Source organism: Amblyomma americanum, chromosome 3 (genome assembly GCF_052857255.1).
Source record: "Amblyomma americanum isolate KBUSLIRL-KWMA chromosome 3, ASM5285725v1, whole genome shotgun sequence".
Taxonomy (NCBI): Eukaryota; Metazoa; Arthropoda; class Arachnida; order Ixodida; family Ixodidae; genus Amblyomma; species Amblyomma americanum.
In genome coordinates, this window is record NC_135499.1 from 134,294,749 (window position 1) to 134,312,253 (window position 17,505).

At 44.4% G+C, this 17,505-nt stretch overlaps 1 protein-coding gene across 1 annotated transcript; it reads left to right on the forward strand.

The window, feature by feature from the left end:
• Positions 1-3,339: 3,339 nt before the first annotated feature.
• Positions 3,340-12,026, forward strand: LOC144124139 (uncharacterized). Its single transcript, XM_077656800.1, has 5 exons — positions 3,340-3,456; positions 6,761-6,912; positions 10,591-10,658; positions 11,061-11,147; positions 11,888-12,026. Exons 1-5 carry the CDS (start codon positions 3,340-3,342, stop codon positions 12,007-12,009), a joined length of 546 nt encoding a protein of 181 aa, XP_077512926.1. The 3' UTR covers positions 12,010-12,026.
• The last annotated feature ends 5,479 nt before the right edge of the window (positions 12,027-17,505 follow it).

Genomic DNA, 17,505 nt, shown 5'->3' on the forward strand with positions numbered 1-17,505 from the left:
TTAACGACATACTTCCGCTCCTCTTCCTGTACGCACAATAGTGTATGCAGATGACCTCCCGATGCTTGTGTCAGGTACCACAGAAACTGATCTGCTAGAATATAGCAATCGATTTCTAGAATTCTTGCGTCATTTTTCTATTAAGTATTACTGAAGAGCAAGCATCACCAAGACGAAAGTAGTACTATTCCGAACTAAAATAGAACGGTGCGGGCAAATCTTGACCTTTGGTTAGCAGATATAAAAATCGATGTCGTTTCGAATGTGAAGTACCTCGGCTTTGTTTTGAACGAGTCGATCAAATGTGGCATACGTACTGAGAATACCTGCGAAAAAAATGAACAAAATTAATGGCGTCTTCTGTCGTCAGAGGAACAACCTTCCGACAAGAGCAAAATACTAATTTACAATGAATTTTACTGCCACACATATTGCCTCATGGTCTGGGGCGCAATAACCAAGCAGAATCGAATGAAAATTGCACTAGCTCAAAAATGAGCAATTATATTAATAGCAAATGTACCTTGGGGTACTCATATGGAGCTCCTACTTCATAAGTTTAAATATCCAAAAAAATGCGCTGTTATTTTCATTAAAATTAATTTCTCTGTATAAAATGCAGTTTCAGCTAAGAATGTTTAACTTTAAAGGTTTTCAACCTCACTCGTTAGTGAGGTTGAAATATACGGCGCCAAATAATAATAATAATAATAATAATAATAATAATAATAATAATAATAATAATAATAATAATAATAATAATAATAATAATAATAATAATAATAATAATAATAATAATAATAATATTAATAATAATAATAATAATAATAATAATAATAATAATAATAATAATAATAATAATAATAATAATAACAATAATAATAATAATAATATACGGCGCCAAATCACATGGTCCCCACCTTTCTGCCGCGCTACTTATGGTAAAGTAGTCACTGACAAATATTTAGAGCTCTATCTTATACTTTTCATAAGAACGAAATTATATTTGAGGAGACTTCAAAGCGTGAATTAATCACGCTTATTAACATTTTTGAACCTACATAAAAAGGACGGCGCAGTTATAGCAAATATGTACTCTCTGTGTACTTCTGTTTTTCTTGCTTTATGTATGTGCTGATTGCAAATGAATATCTGGTATAACATTGTGAAATGTGCCCGTCATAATATTATGCAATGATAGCGGAGTAGAAATTTCATATATAACTGTTAGACGCAGACAGGGCACAGGGCAGCATTCAAGCTGCATCAAGGCAGAATTTTGCCCTGCGTCCTTTCACCTTTGTTACTTATATAACCTTGAGAGAGTTAATAAAAGAACTAATTCATTCATTCAGTCATTACCTACACCCGACATGAAATGCTTTTAGCACGCAACAATGGCAAATAAAGATTTTTTTGTATTCAGGGTAGTTTTCCAGAGATTTTCGCGCGCAGAGTGGTTTCATAGCCAGAATTGGGTTGGATGTACCTATGCCACTCATCGCGCAAAATGGAGTGAAAATTTGTTTTCTCAAACCTTGGATTCCTTAAACAATTCCCCGGAGATGTTGATTTCACTTGAAGTAGTTTATACTTTTTTGTTCTCATATGCATTGTCATTTCTTGCCGTTCTGTAGTACCTTTTTCACCATAGATTTTCCTGTGTTTGCAGTTATATATGCCAAAATGAACTCCTTGCTACCAGGAGATTGGGGTTCGTCAGGCAGTGCGCCTTAACCTCCTGTGATATATTTTTTTAAAGGGAGAGACACAAGAAATATACTTTTAACTCAAAGACTCCGGCTCGCTAAGCCGGGCAACCATTCCTTACTTTTTTTTTGCTGCGGATTCGAATAATGTCGAGCACCTCTCAGAATGAAAGACAGTAAAGACGTCTATCAAAGCTGTTGCGAGACTGGTTCTTGCGAAAGGCTAAATTGGGTGCAGTCTGCACACCCGCTGAGTTGAAAGAACGCTATCGCTGCTTGTAAGGGCTCAGGCCTTCCATAAAAAAAAATAAAGTCTGAATTTAATTTTGTGTAAGCCGTTAATCTAAGTTGATCGCTTCGTTAGTAGAGCAAAGTAAATGCGGATCGTTACCGCCCGGAATTTTGTCACGGGATGAGCCGGATAGCAAATAGTCATTGTGCTGTCGAATGTGACCGCTGCCACAGAAATAATAGTTTTTGTCATCCTTTAATAAGTGTTCCCCTCTCTAGCTGAAATAATATCTTGGTAAATATCGCCCCTTAGTGGCCAAAATCCAGTGAGAAAAAAAAATATTTGATCGCCGGCAGAAATCTCATTCTTTTAATTAGAACAGTGGCCAGCCTTAGAGCAAAGTTTTATTACTGAAACATGGCCAGCACAACGGGAAAATTTTTTATCGAAAGCGGGAGAATTTAATCGAACTGCGTCACACATGCAAATAAAATGCATTTTGAAATTCATGTAGAGTGCACGGCTTATAGTCTTCTAGTCAAAATCGTTGCTTTCATACTGCTTACTTTGCAAGTCTCTTACCGACCGCAAGCCGGCCTAGAAAGTCACTGCAAAACTAGAAAAGAAAAAACTGAGTGAACATGTTTCAAAATCCCAGCAAAAAGAAATATAGGCAATTGAAACTGCACGGTAGCGACAGTGATGCACGGATGCTGTCAGCAGGAGGTCATCGGCTCTCCCACACGCTCTGCTACAAGAGTTGAAAAAAAAAATCTAAACTTTCCTAAATTCCCCTAAAATGCCTTAAAATTTCATTCCCCCAGTAAAAATTCTCGACCATCCGCCATCAGCATAGGTATGGTGAAGGAAAAGACACCAAAGGCCCCTCCAGCCAGGAACTGAAAATGATAAAACTGTGCAGCTAGTGGTGTCAGTGGAAACGAGCGTAAGAAAAAAAAAGTGAAAGGAAAACTTTAGTAGAAATGTGTAGTGTAGTGAAAGTTCTCGATTAGCTTTCAACCGTTTGATTTGTGCGATTTGTTCATAAAAGTTTCTTTTTACTTCGTTTAGTCAGCATATACCGCGCAGACCACGCCACAGGTGCATGCCGTAAATGGTACAAATAAAGAAACGAATAAAATACTAGATTTTTTTTATTAAGGGAGCACGAAACTATTCGCAGACGACGAACCAGGAGCCTTGTGCCAAAAACTGGAGGATGACAGGATTATAACCGGGACGTCTAAACGTTTGACGTTCAATCGGTAAATCAACTCTGGGGTTCGGGTCAATCCACCTACGCTGACAGATTCAACGGTTGCGCGCCGGCTGAAACCGGGTATAAAATCATCGGGACTGGGGAAACTGAGGTGCGTAAGCTGTTGTGGAGCGCTAAAGATGCAGCCTCTTTCATCGCAAACACTGCTCGGCCTCTACCTTCTTTCACTGAGTATCTCCTTCTCTCATGCAGAACCAAAGCGCCAATTACAGCATGACGTGACAGACGCTTTCAAGGTACGTATTTCGGAGAACGGTATGCGTTCTCGCTCTCGTGATAAAGCAAAAACTGTAAATTCGAACTGAACAAGAGATAGCATTTCATGGTGCAAAACATCTTACAAGATGCCTCAATTTTGTTGTACAACAGCGTCGGCTCCTTCCAGTGGCGACGTAGAAGTGTCCCGGCGTTGTGTCCCCAGAATTTGGCGCATTAACGATTTCAGGATTGTTTTATCCCGTCCCGTGTTTCTGGCTTGTGACCTTCCGGACATCTTTTAAATTTACGCTTTGTGAGATTAGTGTACCACCCTGTAGTTATGCGTTCCTTGCCCTTTACTTTGGCATCAGCAATGAAATGATAGAGAGAGTTTCTGCGGCTCTGTTTGTGGGTGTGACACGACGCAGTTTATTCTTGCAGCGCCTGTAGAGAGAACAATCTGCATTGACACCCGTCCACGTAAAATTTCCACATGGCTACAAGTAACATTTTTAATTCATCGAATCGGGTACGAAGGAGTTGCTAAGGCTTTGGTGATTACTTTGATTACATCACTCTTTTCTCGAGGGAGACAAAACCTCTCAACCAACGGGCATCGAAAATATCTGCGTTTTTTGCGGTGCCTTCTATGTGTGGTTGCCACGGTAACGCAATCCAAAAGGTGAACAGATGCTGCCTTTCAACAACCGCTATCTTATGCACATTCTTTCCGGAACTGCGCGTTTGGTGAAGCGCTAAGGTGTAGCAACATTCTTCGAGACGAGAAAACCATTGAGGGAGGGAACGACGGATTCCGCGTACCTGGATGCCTCACTGTTGGCCTAAGAGACATCAGCGTAAACATTTCTTTTATCACGTTTAGTATGCAAGCGACGAAGAAGAAAAGAGGAAATAATTTTTTTCGACATCTTAGGCACGAGTACAGGATGAAATCAGCGGCTGCTGAGGCTTGAGCACGCGGTGGCCTCAGGGTTGCCAATAGCATGGACGACTTGGGCAAACAAATGCGGCCGCCGTTTAGGGCGCTGGGTAGAAGCTGAAGCCGCAGGAATTGGTCCCTTAGTACAAAGGGTGTGTTAACCGCATAGTGTAGTTGGAGTAGAGGGTGAAACGGAACTCCATCTGGCTTGGCAGGATACATTGAAAGAAAAACATGGGCTCTGACGAGTTGCGTTAAAGCAAGGAGTTCAAGCTCCCAGCACGGGGACATCGTGCTGGATATGTTCAACTTATCGATGGCTACAAGCGACAGACCAACTGATTGGGGCAGTGCAAGTGTTACACCTATCCCTAACACGAGTGACCGGCTTTCACTAATTATTTGTCGTCCTGTCTCAATTAGAAGCACTTGTTGCGAACTGTTGGAGCACGCTGTTGCTTGTTACATTAAGAATATTTTAGCTGATCTTAAAGTGTTGTCACCGTATCAGCATGGCTTCAGAAAAGCTATGCTCACGGTTGCCCAGCTGGTTTCAAATGCGCATGAGTTCTTGAGCGTACTTGACGTATCTGGTCAGGTAGACATTCTGTTTGTAGATTTTTCGAAGGCCTTGTACAAAGAGACTTACGGTAAACTACTGTATAAATGAGAACGCCTCATTCTGCTGTCTTTTATTTTTCAATGGGCCGGTGCATATCTTTGCAATAGTAGCAAATTTGTGCAAATCGAAAACTGTTCATCTCGTGTGCCCTCTGATACCTCTGGCGTACTATTAGGCAGCTTTTTAGGTCCGTTATTGTCTCTTATCTAGGTTAATGACTTAGTAGAGGTGGTCTCCGGAGATGTACCTATTCGGCTGTTCGCTGATGATTGTGTTGTATTCAAAGAAATATCATCTGCTAATGATCACATATTGCTAGAAAATAGGATTCTTGCAATTGAAGGATGCAGAAATCTTTGAGGATGGTACTGGAAACAATGAGAAAACGGTACTTCTGCGTGTTACTAGGAAATGATCACTTAGTTTTTTCACATATTCACTCCAAAGCAGTCTTATTTCAGAAGTTTACAAGTTTAAATACCCTGGCTTTGCACAAGCTGACGCTGGCCAGCTTCGATATTTGTGTACCCGCCCTTAAAAAACTGTGTTTCCTCAAAATAAAACTTAAAAGTGAACCAGTTTTACAAAAATTCTAGCTTATAATGTATGCATTAAGTAAAACTATAATATGCCTCCGTCGTACCATATCTTCATTATAAAATAGATATGCAGCTCGAAAGGGTTCAGAGAAATAGTGTTGGATTTATATTTGGGAAATAAAAACGCCTAGATTCTCCTTTAAATATAAAGAAGCTGAATAATATATCGACGCTGCATGCTCAGAGAAAAGTTAGTCGTCTGAATTTCATCATACAAGTCTTCACGGAAAAATTAACCCTTCCAAAATCGGTCTTTGTGCGAGAACAAAGTCTCATAATCATGAACATTCTCTAGGCCCAATTTTTGCGCGCACTAATAAATTTTAATATAGTTTTTGTCACACACAGTCACAGAGTGCAATTATTTGCCCCCTAACATTTACAGATTTAATGATTTTCCTAGACTTACCTTGCCATATTTTACATGCTTAGTTCACTCTGTTACCCTGCAGAAAGTTTTGTAACGAGTTTCATTCTTGGCGTGTGGGAGATGTGTTGTTGTCGTTTAAAGCCTCAATGAACTCTATTGTCGCAATGTTCAATCTTTTTTGCTGAGCTTAGTTGTTTCCTGTGTGTTCCATTTCGCGTTGTGTGCTTTGTTCTGCGTGTTCAACATGAAGCCTGTGCTGCTTGGGCCCGAACAGTGTCATGGACTACAAATAAATAAATAAATAAATAAATAAATAAATAAATAAATAAATAAATAAATAAATATGGACTCCATGCTAGGAGCCGAAGCGCCATCATTTAGACAACGGCTCGGCGTCTGTGTTTTCTTCCAAGGTAGAGCAGGTCACGGGCATGCGTCTTATCGTTGTGGTAGGTTAGCAAATCCTGACGCTTAACTGATCGGAGGGATCACTGGACACTTTTCAACACTGGTATTTGAAAATAACAGAGATGAAACATGTAAGGCTGGGCTGATTGCTTAGAAGTATCGCCCAACAGCGCATCGAAAGGAGCGTTAGAGCTGTTCATTCAGAGATCCACTTCCTTTCAACAACTACAGGGATCTTATGCTCAACGGTTTCGCGCCGCTTGAAAGATAGAGCTCACACGTGCATCATCACGTGCATGCTAGCTTTCTAGCCGATTAGAAATGCTTCTGAAACTGAACCAGAACGGCTCAGTCGAGTGTTTTGGCGAGAAGCTGCTGTCATTTGCAATGTCGACTTTTGCAGATGTTCAAAACTTTTCCTGTCGCCATCGCACTATTCGACGAAGACCAGGACGGAGACCTCGACTGTTTAAAGGCCGTGCGTGCTGACTTTGACGAGGATGCCCATACAGTTACCTACGTCTGGATTCTCAAAAACGAGAACGGTCATGACAGGTAAGCTTGATGTGAACCCAATGGCACGAAGCTCTGAATGCTAAAGTATTTACGGGTGAACTCGGGTCCCGGCGACGTCATACTGAGGTTGAGAAGGATTCCCACCTGCTTAAAGAGAGAGAAAGCAGTCGGGTAGCAGACAGTGTTAGAGAAAAAGGAAGTTTGTATGACGGTAACAGCGGGCATTAGAAGCCTCTTTGTTACAGTGCCAAAGAGATCAATAGCGTGCTCAGATATCATTGCAGGATCACCAGCGGCGGTATATGGGCACAAACTCCACCGAAGGCATGTGGCGGCATTGTACTTTTCGCAACATAGTCTTAAACAATCATCATAAACACCAGACTAATTACGTCCACTGCAGGTCAAAGACCGGTTTCAAATCCCTCCATTTAACCCTGTCCTGTGCTAGCTGCGGCCACCTTATCCCTGCAAACTTCCTAATCTCGTCTGGACACCTGACTCTCTTCCTTCCACTGTCGCAAAATCTTTTGAGAAACTCAGAATCGAAATCCAGGCGTAAACTCTAGAGAAGCTCTGGGATGAATGATGCAACAAATCTGGTTAGTCGATTGTGCATGTTTCTAGGTATGTGATGCGTGTCATCCAGAGGAAACATGATACAAATTTAAGAGAACACACTACGCAGGTGAAATCAAAGCTTAAAACTTTCAGTTGTTATTGCGCTCTGCCATACTGCTGTTAGTTCTGCTGTGTCCTGAGAAGCTTTCTCCCTAAATTGAGAAGTGTGTTTTGTTTCTTAAATAACGCAGCGTACGTATGGCTATAGAAACAGGTTCTCGAGGTGAGCAAGTGGAGGCGCCAGCTAGCTATTAGATGGCGATCTGGAAATTTCCAAGTTGCAGAATAACGTACATATATGAGCAGCACAAATGAGTCTATAGAAAGGCCGCGAACTGCGTGAGGGTAAAGTCTTGCCCAGTTTTGAAGCAATGTGTGTCTGATGAGCTCGATAGCATATATCTCGCCTACGCTAAAAATGCAGAGAGCAAGAATAACGGCCGCAGATTAAGTAATGACAACCTCTTAGCAAAATGGTTGTTCGTCCTTCCTAATGTCTGCACCGCGTAGGAACTGGTACACATGATCATGACAAATGAAATAAGTCGCAGACTGCGGATTATGTTGTACCTAAGCGCAAGCATACCGATGACTCATCACTGGAACTTTGCGACGACGTCAGCTGCATTCGTGTGATGATCTGACAGCAAAGCGCCGTAGCATAAGCAGAAAATGTACCCTGATGAGCCATTAAATGTTGCCGGATTTCAGCGATAATGGCAGCAATTCTTCGCTAGAACATCGCTGGTGCGTGTGTGCCTCAATCGCTGGAAGGGCGATCGGATGAGAGTGATAAAATTCCACCAAAACCGGAGAAGGGGACGTAGCAGAGTGCAGTTATCAGAAGGAAGGGATTCTTATCAATCCGCACGAGCTTATACTTGAAAGCTTTCATGTACATAGGAGCCCTCTGCCTTTAACATTACTCGTAGCATTTGGGTTCTGAGTTATCGCCTGGACGGTTCTGCTCGACTAATCGCACGAGCAATACCAGTTGCCAGATATACGCTCGCGTAATGTGTCGACACGTGTCAACTGCTCGTGACCGCGAGTTCATGCCGAATTAACAACTAAACTCAAAAAGCACTGAAGCAGCCGTGAAAATTACAAGCTTCGTCCCGCCGGCGGTAGCGAAATTCACGTCACACGTGAAGTCACGCGAAGTGGTCACCGCGTGTCTCAATTCATGTAACTTCATGAAGTAAATTAAAGAAAAAATTCAGGAATATCAGTCTGGATTTGAACCTGCTTCTCATGAGTGGCGAGTCAGGCAAGACGGCTTAGGTACAAGCGGTTTATATGTATGTCGGGTGCTCTTTCAATTAAAGTGGTGCCTTAGGACTGTATGCTAATGAGTATGTGTGTAATAAGAGAGGTTCTAATTACGGAAGCAGTAGTTAAGCGAGCAGAGAAGTGCATGTTGGCACGTGGCATAGTGGCGCCGGCATGCGGCCGCCACCGGAAAACCATGCGATCTGATGTAGGCCGCTGCCTCAAAAGATGGCGTGCGAGCAGCAGAAAGTGCGCATAGACTTCCCTTTTTTTGCTCAGTGTGGAACCTGTGTCCGGGTGGAGCGCTCCTGTGTGGCTTCTGTTCTTCGTTCAGAGGCAGCCTTCGCAGTATAATCAGCGCGTCTTCGTTCCAATTCTCAGTGCGGAAGCACCCCAGAGGACCGCAGGCCGCTACTGTGGTACATCTCATGCACATTAGGAAGCAATCGGCCCTGTACTTGTGCGATGGTTTGGCGTCAGGCGCGCCGATCAGCGAAATCGGTGATTGGGGACCTTAGTGGTAGCACAGTGTAAAATTTTTAGAGCGCGAAGCACCTTAATGAGGCAATGCGAATCGGTGTGCTCTGGATCCATTGCACACGGATGGATGACGACGTCATGCAATGTATACAGCGCGAGAGATTGGCAGTAAAGCATGAGAGTTGCAGCGACACCATAGTTTCTTTCTTTATATCCTGTTCAGGGTAAAAAATATCACAGCAGCAGCAGCGCGAAGTAACGATTCCATTAGATAATATTCAAAGTGGAAGCCGCAATTGAGGGGGCGCTGCGACTCAAGAACGTTTTAGGTTTGCCAGATCACTCAACACTTGCTCTCGGGCAGTAGCCAGCGAAGATCTGTTCGCGCCGCAGCGGGTTCGAAACCCAGGCGCGGCGCAGTCGTGGCCCTATTTTATTCCTGTAGGCCTAATTGGCTTCATGCACTTAAACAAAGAACGGGTTTTTTCGAAGTTGGAAGGCTTAGTGCTAGCGCACTACAGCTCTTAAACGGCAGGAAAACCCAAACATAGAATTGCGTGTGAAACCAGTTCTACCACCTGTACGATCGCACGCCCCAATATGCAACGCTCAAACAAGTTTCGATGCAGGCTAAACGCAAAAAGGCGTCCGTGTGCTGTGCGATGTCAGTGTACGTCAAAGATCCCCAGGCGATCGAAATTATTCCGGGGCCCTCCACTACGGCACCTCTTTCTTCTTCTACTTCCTCCTTTATCCCTTGCCTTACGGCGCGATTCGGGCGTCGACCGAGACAATTACTGCGGCATTTCCTTCCCTCACAACCAAACTAGTAGTGCTTCCGCGCTGAAGAAAAATGACAGATGATTTTACGTGGTGAGGCGAAATGCAAAATAAGTACTATCGCACTTCGGTTATCGCTTAGGTTTCGATTTGAGGCTCGGATTAAGAGGACAGCGCGATAGCGGTCTGTTCTGGATCCATTGCGAAAAGGCGGGAGAGGTTGAAAAAGCACACCGTGAGAGCATAGCGTTCAAAAGACAGCTTTCAAAGCACAGCGTGCACAGCACAGCGAGAGAGGCTGGCAGTTAAACCCATGCACCCTGACCAGTCCCCCGCCGTGGGTATGTGCCAGTTAGCCTGAGGACGTCATCATCATCATCATCACGGGTCGTTGCTGTGCGACGATGACGCAGTGGTCTAATGTAGCGGCAAGTGAAGCTGATCTGTTCGCGCCCCCACGGGTTCGAAACCCACACACGGCCATAGTGTGTTTTGCCAGAAATTTCTTTGCATAGGTAGCCATATGGCCTGCTGCGTGCTGAAAGAAATGATCTTTGTTTTCAGCAAAAACATCTCTTACCACTTGAAGGAAGGAGCGAGTCCCGACAAGCCTGTGTACACGCTGGACGACAGTAAGAAAGCTGCTATGTGCATGAAATAGTTTCTCGCGAAGCTACACATATAGTAATGTTAAGAAAACTAATTGTTATCAAAATCAAGAGATTAATAGTATCAGGTACAACGAGGTTTATTGTGCACTGTTTTAATTAACAAAATGAGTAAATTAGGTGCATGGTACGCCACCTTATGTAGACACTACGTGCGAATTACAACCAAAAATAGGATTAAAAAATTAATTTCCATGCAATGAATTGCAATGCTGAGCCGTCACAAACGGTTTAGCTGTTTTGATTAAAATTCTTAGACTATGATGTTAAGTGTTATACATCAACTTGAGTGCATGAAGTTGAGTCGCGATCTTTTGTGCTTGAGCTTATCTTAGTCCTCAATCTTCATGTGGGAACTAATTTCAGCCGATGGCCCCGAGTACGTTGCTAATTTTATCTACACGGACTACGAGACCTGTGTCATTTTGGAGATTCCTTACAAGGAAAACCAAGGTAAGGGAGATCAATCAAATAATCAAAAGCGAATTAATGTAAGCAACACTCAAATGGATCTTTAACGTGCACTGACATCGCACAGCAAACGGGCGCCTTAGCGTTTTTCCTCCATAAAAACGCAGCCGCCGCGGTCGGGTTCGAACCCGGGAACTGATCCGGAGTTCCCGGGTTTGAACCCGACCGCGGCGGGTGCGTTTTTATGGAGGAAAAACGCTAAGGCGCCCGTGTGCTGTGCGATGTCAGTGCACGTTAAAGATCCCCAGGTAGTCGAAATTATTCCGGAGCCCTCCACTACGGAACCTCATTCTTCATTTCTCCTTTCACTCCCTTCTTTATCCCTTCCCTTACGGCACGGTTCAGGTGTCCAACGATATATGAGACAGATACCGCGCCATTTCCTTTCCCCCCAAAACCAATTGTTATTAATGGAACCGAAAAGCTTCCTAACAACCTCTAAACTTTTGTTCAAACTGAAATGAGCATGATGTGCGCGTCTGTTGGCAATATGAATCGTACACGAGTAAGAACATTCTGCTTCAGATCAGAAGTTGATTGTTTATGAAAAGATGGTCGCACAGAAAATTAAAAAAAAAACGTGGCCGTGTGGTGCCCTGTGCTAAGTAGAATGTGGAATAGAAGAGCCATGTTTCTCACGCAACAAAAAGGAAGGTTTTCATTTCATTAAATATATTTATTTCTTAGAGTCAATTAACCAATGTTGTTTTTCTACTCCATAGAGTGCATTTTGTGGACAACCGAGGGAGCTAAGAACGGCGTACCCAAGCACTGCATGAAATACTACATAGACAACTGCGACGTAAAAAATATGGCGTACGACCAGAGCTGCGACGCAGTATGAGGCGATCGTTTGATCCCGTATTTTCACTTATGCATCAGTTATTTTTCGCGTAGGTATTCCAGAGACAGTCACTTGCATAGTGGCCAATAAAAATAATATTTTCTGCATCCACTCGTGTTTATGGCTGTTGACTTCCAAAAGGAAATCAGCACGCTTCGACATATGCGGACCCATAGTGATGTCATCTGTAGGATTCTGATTCTACAACAAGGAGGGTCTTTGCTGTCACAAGAAAAATAAGATAACTCTGTAATGTACTAGAAAAGATCGCTCAGAAACAGGTTCAACATAAAAAGTGGTAGCGTTTTAACGTAGTTAAACCGAATAGATGTTCGAAAGCATGTATTTAACCTGTATGGCTCATTGTTTTGCTTTGCTGGGTCGTCGGCACGTCTGGCGGCGATATAGACTTAGGTTAAGCTCTGTTAGACGTTAAGCTGATTTAATCTGTTTGCGCCGCAGCTGGAAGTTGATGAAGACAACGATGTGGAATGCACAGCACGAGAGTGCGTTGCAGTTTAACACAAGGCGTGATCGGCTACGGTGATAGCATAGTGCGCTCGCGTAGTGGCCAGCGAAGCTCCGTTAGCGCCGCCGCGGCTTCGAAACCCGGTCGGGGCGACATTTATTTCTTTTTTGGACCCTCGTAGTAGGGTACACCACAAGATTTTTGGTTGAGTTTGACCCCGCGTACATGTGCTTTCGCACTAAAACTAAATTTGATTTTTGTTCTTGTCCATAAATTTAAACTAGTGGCGGTGAAGTGAGCATACCTATATAGAAATCTTCTAGCATCATCATCTCGTGCTTTATTCTCTTGACCTGCTCCGTAAAATAGGCAAAATGCGACGTTTGCTTTGCTGTGGGATCAGAATGTTGCAGAATTCGAAACAAACTTTTGTTCTGCACACCTGCTTCCTCAACAGAAGCGCAGAATTTCAGCGGCGCTTATAGTGACAAGCGTACTGGCTGTAAACGCTATCAGTCGGAATGCGGATTTCACAGTGCCACCTGGATGCAATGCCTGGACAGAGGTGTGGTAGTGTAAGGGCAGCGGCTAAGTAAAATCAAGCTGTACCTAGGAAATGAGGCAGCTTTTCAGTATTAGGCTATAAGGTGGGCTTTGTCGTTGCGTGAATGTACTGACGCCTGCAAAGCTATCACCTTAAAATATCTCGTGCTTACTTGCTGTGAAGCCGCACAGGAATGAAATATGACTGTAAACAGAAAAAAGCTTCCCGCAAATTCTCGTTCTTAACTATCCCTTCTTTCCTTCAACGCACTATGTTTATAAAACCAACCGACTATAATTCTCAAATACGACCTACAATTCTGTCTTTTTTATTGTAGGATGAAAGTACGCCCACGGCTATAGTGCATATCAGGTACTTTAGACATCAATGTAGCTATTATACACATCCGCTGTATGCAAGATATGTCCAGTTTCATCTATTGCTCGTAGCTATAGACAACGATGCTCATCATCATCTACGGCACGTCAACATTGTGTGCCTTGTACCCATTTGGATTACCGATAGGAGGACACAACCTCCAGGACTCAGCATTCTTTGGATGTTTGGCTTGGTATGTGGGAGTTTAACGTCCCAAAGCGACTAAGGCTACGAGGGACGCCGTAGTGAAGGGCTCCGGAAATTTCGGCCACCTGGGGTTGTTTAGCGCGCACTGACATCGCACAGAACACGGGCCTCTAGAATTTCGCCTCCATGGAAATTCGACCGCCGCGGCCGGGATCGAACGCGCGACTTTCGGGTCATTAGACGAGCGCCATAACCACCGAGCCACCACGGCGGCTATTCTTTGGGGGCATAATGAAGGGAATATATGTTAATCTCGGATGCTGGCAAAAACTTGCAGTTTGTCATTTAACTGCGTCGTGTTTGAAAGAGGAGACGCGCCTGAACGAATTCATGGTTTTTAGCTTTTGCAGTAAGGCTGGAGTTCATGCGCGTAGGAGGTTGGACGGGTTGGTACGACACAATATTTAACAACACGAAAGGCGTAGACTAAGAGGCACGTGGTTGAAAGCGCGAACAGGAAAGAAACTTATTACAGCTTTTTAGTCAGCACAGTTGCTTCATATTACTGGTAACAAGCACTGCAAGAGTAATAAAGCCTTGCTATTAGACTCTCTTTACATGCCGTTGTGTCCAAAAAGAGGAACATGCTTATTTTATTAGAAGCTAGACAAGTGCTCATCCACTTTTGTAGAGATAGCCACATTACGGTACAATTTGGAGCCTTCAGCGTGGCGGCGCCGCCACGCTGTCACGTGGTTGATCACGCGGTTCGGAGCAGTTGCGGGCGGCGTGTCGCCGTTGCTGATCGCGTGTTTTGTCACGTGGTTGGTCACGTTACCGAGTTCCACTCTACCAGCTGTAGCTATCGCGTCACTCCAGGTTCAACCAGGGCTAAACTACCGCCAATATTTTTTTACTTATGATTTGCGTCAGAGCTGCATATATCTCTATTTCGGACTTCTGCTTACGTCTGTTTCGTTGCTGACGTTGGGCGATTGTCAATGCATAATTGTACTTCGCTGTCTGTTTCTCGCGGTTTGTGTTTTCTTGGTTTTTGTAGCGACAGATACACTACGGTAGCATTTCGTGCCTTCAGCGTGGCGGCGCGCAACCCTGTGGCTGGGCCGCCACGCTGTCACGTGATTGGTCACGTGGGGCGGCGCCGTGGCTGATCACGTGGTTTGTCACGTGGTTGGTCACGTGACCAAGTTCCACTCGGCCAGCTGTAGCTTCGCGTCACTCCAGGTTTAACCCGAGCTAAACCACCGCCAATGTTTTCCTTCTTGTATGGAAGATGCTGGCGTGCACTCATACTGGCGTTGAGCCGAATAAACTGTGATTTGCAAGCCAGCGTCGGGTTGCGTTCTTTTTTGACTATTATTTGTTCATTTGCCATTCAACTGTTTCACCATCCCGAAGCTTTTCACTTTGAGACGGTAAGGGTAACTCGCCTCATTGAAAGGAACAATCCAGCAGCTTGACATCCAGCGTTGGCCTTCAGCCGCTCTGCCTTGTTCAGCGTGCCGGGATGAAATGTGCGTCTGATAACTTTTTATTGTCAAAAAAAGTCACGGACGCCTGGGCCAATCAACGACTGCGTTCTTTCTCCTTATCTCGAGGGCGAACAAGCGTGGCTGCTTGCAAGCCACGAGAAGTATCCATGGTAGCAAAGGCCTGCTTTATTTCGCATGTCAAGATGACACAAATGGTTGATGCTAATGTTAGCTCCTGCGACGCAATAGCCACCCACGGATGCAGTCGTTTGAAAGAAGTTGGCCTTCCGCTCGAGCTGCAGCAGAGACACCAACCACGCTGTTTCGTCCGTGGTGTGGAGGGAGGAATATGTCCAAACCCTGTCTTCTAGCGTCATTCATGTTTGCCGCTCTTGACTTAAGATGACTCGCAATTTTTCGTATGACGCACTTGCATGGGCGTGAAATCCGCAGAAAGGTCGCGCCTGGTGATGATTCCACGGGAAGAATGAAATCGCGGCTTGAAAACTTTCGCTAGATGCCTCGCCTCTAGTAACGAACCGATGATCAGTACGCCTAATGCCGGCGGCGACAAGTAATAAACGCCGTTTAAAAAGTGAGCATGACAAAACACTGCAGCATATCAGCAGTTATTATTCTGCAAATTTAGTTGGTGTAGGATACTTGGCTGAAATTAAAAGATAGACAAGACGTAATTTATTAACTTAGATATTGAAAAAAAAAAGAACACTTCTGGTTAAAGTGAGCATACTGCCACGTCCTTCCTGAATTCATCATTTTTACGAGCTAAGAACGAAACCTACCCGATCGTTCTCTGCTCGGTAAAACAATGTGTGTCGGTAAAAACTAAGCTGGGCTTTTAGGACTCATCGAAAAGTAACTGTCGTGAAGTAAACGGTTATTTTGTTAACATTACAGCCTTGGTAGCAGTGGAATGTGTGTGACGGAAAGCTTCGCCTTGTTTTCAAGGCTGGGCAAAACGTAGCTTTCATGAAGTAAGCAGCCGCTATGTTAAGTTTAGAAAGAGAGATAGAAAGACGGAAAGGGAGGGAGGTTAACTAGGCAGCGCCCAGTATGCTCACAACGGGGCGCGGCCAAAAGACACACTACGTCGTGCATTTTTTTTTCATTAAACATAGACCTGTGGAGCCGTAACCTGCCTATTCGAGCTATCATTCGTGACTGCGCCTTTCGGATTAGCCTCGTAGGCACTGGCAGATGACGCAAGGGCCTTTTGGAATGAACGATGGACACCACGTAGACTGTCTTCAGTTCACCCTAATGATATCTAAGGTGGCTGACCTGTTCGCAAGCAGGGCAGGGCAAGTTGAGCGTCACGAAATAGATCCCATCTAGGCGGTGATTCCTGACGGCAGCTGTTTCCAGCTGCGCTTTGCAATCAATGTTGACTGCTTGTATCTCGACGGCGTGCTGCAAAGTTCGCGTGCGCTATTGTAGGATGCCCGGTGTTGAGCTTTTTGGTATAGATCTCGGCTGAAACTGAAAGTCCTTTTTTTGCGTGGTTGAACACTGCAAAATCTCAAAAACACGACGGTCCGCTTGCCCCTTCGTAGTTTGGATTGATAAATCTGGTTTAGTTTTAGTTTGGTTTTACGCGGTTTAGCTTCCCAAGGTGACTGAAGCTTAAAAAAAATTGAAAAATGAAGTCATTTGTCTTGTCATCTTCTTTATTTCGCGGCAAGTGTTTCCTTTAGATTAGTAGCACTCGCCTCTTTCACATGCCATGGTATAATGGGAATGTCAGTTGTGACAGCTTGTTAATGTAAAGCTGCTGCAAGGCTAAACGCGTACCGTAAAATGCTTGTCTCGGTTAAACCGCTCGGTTATTCGCGCTAGAATTTGACGCGGAGATTGCGTACGACAGCCTTGTTTTTTTAATTCAAAGCTGGGATGATTTACTTGCCTGATGTGGTAAGAATTAATTACAAATCCTCGTCATCTGGAGCCGGAGTTTAGCGTTACCGTTGTAGGTGCAGGTGCAGCCAGAGGGTGGTTACCGCTGGGAAAGAGAAAGAGGGGAGTAATGAAGCCAATCATGACGTCACTGGAGCAGGGTATCGTAACGCACCACACCGAGTGGTACGGAGCTAGTGACGTAACGAGTGACAGCATGCAGGCTTTGCTCGTTTTCTGTCAGGGAAAACAAATTATAACAAATAAAGGTCGTTACGCGCCCTTTCTTGTTGTTTGTGCGCCGGTGTCAATGTTGGCGCAACTGGCATCCGTGACGATGGTGAAGAAGTAGTGTGCACGCTCTCTGATTCTCTGCGCGGTGGTTGAACTCAAGCAGTTCTTTCCGGACAGTGAGCGATACAGCTTGCACAAGTGGTTAATTTTCCGCGGCTGCTAAGCGCGCCGCCCAAGTAGAGGCTGAGTGCCAACGGCGTTAACTTCCTCCGCCGTCTTCAGACCTGCATAGCCCCGCTCAATCAGCGTAGCAGAAG